Source organism: Sitophilus oryzae, unplaced genomic scaffold (genome assembly GCF_002938485.1).
Source record: "Sitophilus oryzae breed Bouriz unplaced genomic scaffold, Soryzae_2.0 scaffold_488_pilon_pilon, whole genome shotgun sequence".
In the NCBI taxonomy this organism is placed as follows: domain Eukaryota; kingdom Metazoa; phylum Arthropoda; class Insecta; order Coleoptera; family Curculionidae; genus Sitophilus; species Sitophilus oryzae.
In genome coordinates this window covers 116904-121799 of record NW_022147071.1, presented here as the reverse complement: position 1 = coordinate 121799, position 4896 = coordinate 116904, and the positions used below count along the sequence as shown (strand labels likewise).

Genomic DNA, 4896 nt, shown 5'->3' with positions numbered 1-4896 from the left:
GACATCACAGTTTGACATTTACTTACATTTGACGTTTTCTTCTCTGTCTGATAGCTCTGGCATTAACTATCTATAATATATGATCATATATAATTTTATGTTTAGAGCACAAATTAATAAATCATATAGCCCTAGTAGATTAGGCCTGTTAAATAAAAGAGAAGAAGAAGTTTCAGCATACACCCTAACCCACATAAAGAAAATCAAATTTATGTCAATAAACAAAAATCACTTTATTTATTCATATTTTCTTAACGAAAATAAACCTGTTAAAACTCTGGTTCTAATTTATAAAAATGACAAACAACGAATATTTTGAACATCTCCAAAAAAATTTGGAGGAGCTATTTAATGGAAAAATTGGTAAGAATAGTTATATTTTCATTTTCTTATCAATACATATTATTTTTTTAAGGATTCTACAAGTTTCAAAGAACGGATATACAAGCTAAACCGAATAAATACATAGAACTACTGAAAGGCTTTAACAATTACCATTTCTGTGTAACATTTCCATATGCTGGAAAATCATTAAATTGGGAAATTATTTTTGATCCAGAAGATATCAGGGAATTGCCAGATTTTGATTTTAACGACTACTCTTTTCTGCCTGAACCTGATGTTAATTATATAGCTGACAATATTCCAAGTTGGGATAAATGGGATTTAACTAATTCTAGAGCTATGTTGAATATTTTGAATGAGTTCTTAGTTATGTATAAAAGAGCACAGGTGGAGAAACTACTGAACCACAATAAGTATTTGAATATAAGGAAACAATATGAAGATTTACTTCAATCGTTGAATCTACCTGAGGACAAAATAGAAGTATATATTGAGAGTGATGTGGATCATTCACGTGAAGATTCAATTGGTATAAACTTTAACATGTATTTACCAATTGACTTCAGTGATTTACCTGAATATTACCAAGAAGAGTGAGTTTCTATGTTTTTTCATTAAACTATATCTAACTGTAAATATTTTTTTTTTAGTTTTAATGAACTTTTAAATCCTGGAGAAGATTTTGCAAGTTTAAATGTCATGAAAAAGCTAGATAATGCTAGCACTAAAGTCTTTTTGTTGTTATCTCCTCGAGCTGAACAGGTTTTAGGTAAAATGAAATTACCCAAATTTCACAAGGACGCAACTTTAGCAGATTATGCTTTAGATGTTCGAAATACCATAGAGGAACAAATAAAACACATATCAGAACAGGTAAAAGTTATACGATAATACCTGAACATGAAGACATTAATTTTTTTTAGCATAAAGCAAAAAATCTTTTTGTATCTACGTTAGTTGAAAAATTTTCAAGTGGCATTGTTGAATATGACACCACACGTTTCTCTAAGGTCTGTTTTATTTATGAAGATTGTGAAGATTATGACTGCTTAGTTACCGTTACTCTAGGTAAGAACTAAAAATACCATTATAAAACAATTCAATTATCTTTTTGTCTTAAGGTGCAAAGTTTCCAAATGAAAGGCCGAAGGTGCAGTTGCATTCAATCTATTGCCAATTAGGACGTTATTGTAACAGTAATATGTCATTTTCCTATGATTCTGAAGCACCCACTGAACACAACGTGAGAAGTCTAAAAGACTCTCTAAAAGCAGAAACTTTATTATTTAAAGATCATAAGCACTAAATTACCCCAAAAGTTACATATTTATTACTAACACTTGTAAATGTTCCAAATATACTTTTTTGTTAATTCATCGTAGCTTTTATTTATTAAAATAAAGGAAATTCGAGTTTTTCAGTTCTATTATTTGCAGTTTCAGGAATTTTAAAATGTTAAAACGATAATATTTAAAATCTGTTGTATTTTTAAGGAGACAAATGTTTTTTGGGTTTCTTTTAGTTGCAACATTTAAAAATACTTGTTTTACGTCGAAAAGTTATATATTTGCGCTTAAAATCTGTTGTATTTTTCGGGAGACAACTGTTTTTTGGGTTTCTTTTAGTTCACAGCATAGAATGTTCACAATATATTCACCCTCCATAGTTCACAGCTTTTAGTTTAAAAAATACTATTTTTTTACATGGAACATGCAAAAGTTATATATTTACTTATTTACGCCTATATCTCTGGGTTAATGACAGTTACAGTTACCGCCCCTTCATATTTTTATTTCTCTCAAATATCCGTTCAATGGTACACAATTTTATTTATATATGATAAAGGATCATAATCCATAATCATATATATTTCGAGGCCATAGCTCAATTGAAGTGTGATATATGATTGTTGTAGTCTTATTCAAAGGATTGTTGTAAGTTGTCGCCGTTGTCGACAGCCTTTTTTTTTGCAAATTTCTAGTTCTAGTAAATACAAAAAAAGTTAATTTGTTTATATGGTTTGCGTTTTTTTAGTTAAAAACACCAACGTATTTGAATAATGGCATCAAATACTTCCCCGTCCATCGATTTGAGTTCTTACCGTGATCAACATTTCAAAGTAAGTCACAGTTTTATACTAAAATCATTTATTATTGCATTTATTAAATAAAAGGCAATTGGATACAGGGTACACGAGCTGAGCAGGACAAATTATTAAGGCTCTCCACTACACTCTATGTAGGGAACTTATCGTTCTTTACAACCGAAGAACAAATTTATGAACTATTTTCAAAGTGTGGAGATATAAGAAGGATTATTATGGGTTTGGATAAATATAAAAAAACTCCTTGTGGTTTTTGTTTTGTAGAATATTACACTAGGCCTGATGCTGAAAATTGTTTAAGGTATATACTTATTATTTGATACTGGTATAAGTTAAGAACAAATTATTTGCTTGTAGGTATGTAAATGGGACACGTCTTGATGATAGAATTGTTAGGACAGATTGGGATGCTGGATTTATTGAAGGACGTCAATATGGTAGAGGAAAAACTGGTGGACAAGTAATTTATAAAATATTAATGCAAATGGCTGTTTTATATCTGTGTATACTTTTTCTCTAGGTAAGGGATGAATACAGAACAGACTATGATGCAGGAAGAGGAGGATATGGAAAAATTATTCAACAAAAAATCGGTACAGAGGTACCAGCCTTTTTAAGATGAATCAGTTTTCCTCAATTAAAGTATTGTGTATGACAGAGTTTTCTTTAAATCATATTAGATTTAGTGTTTTTCTAATGTCTATGTAAAGTTATATTTAAGAATTATTGATAAGTAAATATGCTAGGAAAATAAAATAACTTTTTTCTAAAAATGAACATTTTATTACAAATTAAGACCGATATAACTAATTATTCTTAAACTGTGTTTGGTTTAAATATACATCTAAGTCAATCAAAATCAAATATCAAAAAATTAAACTTTCTAATAAAATAAGTATGAAAATTATAACATTTCATTCAATTACAAAACCTTTAATGCCAATATATGTATTTATGATTCAGAATCTGGTGTGTGCCAAGCGATTCTTTCCTCGTAGAACTGTATGACCACTTGAGGACATTTGACATTAGCCTCTTTAGCAGCGACTAGGTCAGTTTCATCTGTTCCCTTCCATTTCATAAGAAACATGAGTTGACCAGTTGAATCGGAAGCACCAATTATTTTCTCTGCATCCAGACCTCTGTCAAATCCAGATTTCTTTGAACTTCCCTTTGATAATCTGTCTTTGGAATCACCCTTTTTCTTTTTCTTATCTTTTGAAGTTACTTCCTCTTCGGAATCTTTTTCAGCCTACAAAATATAATTCAATTAGAATTAAAAAATACACAAAAATTAATTAATTTTTGTCTTACATCCTCCTTTAACTTTCTTTTATCATCGTCTTTTTTCGACTGTGGTTTGGAATCTGACCTTTTTTTCTTAGTCTTGGATTTTTCTTCAGCATCAGAATCATCTTTCTTCTTTTCATCGTCAGAGTTGTCTCCTCTTGACTTTCTGGTTTTCGGCTCGTCATCAGACTCTGGGGATGGGCTTTTGGTTCGTTTTTTCTTCTTCTCACTTTTATCATGTGATGTGGTAGATTCTTCAGATTCATCTGAATCTCTTCGGCTCCTTTTCTTGTCTTTGCTCGCCTTGGCTAGGTTAAGTTTCCTGTTTTTTTCGAATTCTTCTATCAGGTCGGGGCAATCCAAATTCTCCTCTGGTTCCCAAGTGTTGTCTTCATCACTGTAACCTTTCCACTTCAGGAAATACTCCACTTTGCCTTTAACCACACGACGGTCTATTATTTTCTCCACAGAGTATTCTTCTTCGCTTTCGCTGCTATCTCCTTTAGTTTTGCCCATTGCTATAAAAAAAAGATATTTTTTAAATAGTTCCAATAATTCGGGACGCCATATCGGCATCTTTCATTAAGACGCCGTTAACGAGATTTGCTGTTGTTAAACGGTATCAATCGAAGAATTAATATATTACGGAAACTATACCATATCTGCGTTAATATAAGGTAACTTGTTTACTTACTTTTTTTGTAAATTTATCGTTTCACTAATTATTAAACTAAAATACAAACGCTTCCCTTCCTACAAGAAATGGCGGTATTACGCTTACAATACCACCAACATAGACCAAAATATCTCACTAGAAAACAAAAATTTATTTCCCTATTAATAATGTTAAAAGACCCTAAAATACTGAATTTAATTGGAATTAAGAATGAAAGAATTTATAATTTAGGTCATATACCTCTCCAAACTTTACATACAATAGGTGCCATAGGTGGTATATGTATAAACAAACCAGAATTTGAAATAATTTTTATTTTTGGTTTTCATATTATAATAGACCACAGATTATATAATAAAATAATGAATAAATTTCCAGTCATCGAAGCTCCGATCATCTCTATTAAGGATTGTCATATATAATGTAGGGGATTGGTTGCCTTAAAGGCCACAGGTGCCAGGGCTATCTGACGTCATATATA

At 30.6% G+C, this 4896-nt stretch overlaps 3 protein-coding genes across 3 annotated transcripts; 2 read left to right on the top strand and 1 right to left on the bottom strand.

The window, feature by feature from the left end:
• The first annotated feature begins 190 nt into the window (after positions 1–190).
• LOC115886439 (BRISC and BRCA1-A complex member 2-like) lies at positions 191–1721 on the top strand. The gene is made up of 5 exons (XM_030905588.1): positions 191–363; positions 416–938; positions 996–1218; positions 1269–1413; positions 1467–1721. The coding sequence occupies exons 1-5, from the start codon at positions 297–299 to the stop codon at positions 1649–1651; spliced, it is 1143 nt and encodes a 380-aa protein (XP_030761448.1). The 5' UTR covers positions 191–296; the 3' UTR covers positions 1652–1721.
• A 532-nt stretch (positions 1722–2253) lies between these two features.
• Positions 2254–3222, top strand: LOC115886414 (nuclear cap-binding protein subunit 2). Its single transcript, XM_030905544.1, has 4 exons — positions 2254–2464; positions 2533–2750; positions 2807–2909; positions 2970–3222. The coding sequence occupies exons 1-4, from the start codon at positions 2405–2407 to the stop codon at positions 3069–3071; spliced, it is 483 nt and encodes a 160-aa protein (XP_030761404.1). The 5' UTR covers positions 2254–2404; the 3' UTR covers positions 3072–3222.
• LOC115886413 (chromobox protein homolog 5-like) lies at positions 3210–4672 on the bottom strand. The gene is made up of 4 exons (XM_030905543.1): positions 4656–4672; positions 4434–4550; positions 3764–4257; positions 3210–3701 (listed from the first exon to the last, which is right to left on the bottom strand). Exons 3-4 carry the CDS (start codon positions 4253–4255, stop codon positions 3402–3404), a joined length of 792 nt encoding a protein of 263 aa, XP_030761403.1. The 5' UTR covers positions 4256–4257; positions 4434–4550; positions 4656–4672; the 3' UTR covers positions 3210–3401.
• Positions 4673–4896: the final 224 nt, after the last annotated feature.

Coding starts and splice junctions, on each gene's coding strand:
- LOC115886439 (XM_030905588.1), top strand. CDS start 297: ATGACAAACAACGAATATTTTGAACATCTCCAAAAAAATTTGGAGGAG. Junction 364..415: donor GCTATTTAATGGAAAAATTG/GTAAGAATAGTT, acceptor TATTTTTTTAAG/GATTCTACAAGTTTCAAAGA. Junction 1,414..1,466: donor CTTAGTTACCGTTACTCTAG/GTAAGAACTAAA, acceptor TTTTGTCTTAAG/GTGCAAAGTTTCCAAATGAA.
- LOC115886414 (XM_030905544.1), top strand. CDS start 2,405: ATGGCATCAAATACTTCCCCGTCCATCGATTTGAGTTCTTACCGTGAT. Junction 2,751..2,806: donor GATGCTGAAAATTGTTTAAG/GTATATACTTAT, acceptor ATTTGCTTGTAG/GTATGTAAATGGGACACGTC. Junction 2,910..2,969: donor GAGGAAAAACTGGTGGACAA/GTAATTTATAAA, acceptor CTTTTTCTCTAG/GTAAGGGATGAATACAGAAC.
- LOC115886413 (XM_030905543.1), bottom strand. CDS start 4,255: ATGGGCAAAACTAAAGGAGATAGCAGCGAAAGCGAAGAAGAATACTCT. Junction 3,702..3,763: donor AAAGAAAGTTAAAGGAGGAT/GTAAGACAAAAA, acceptor TATATTTTGTAG/GCTGAAAAAGATTCCGAAGA.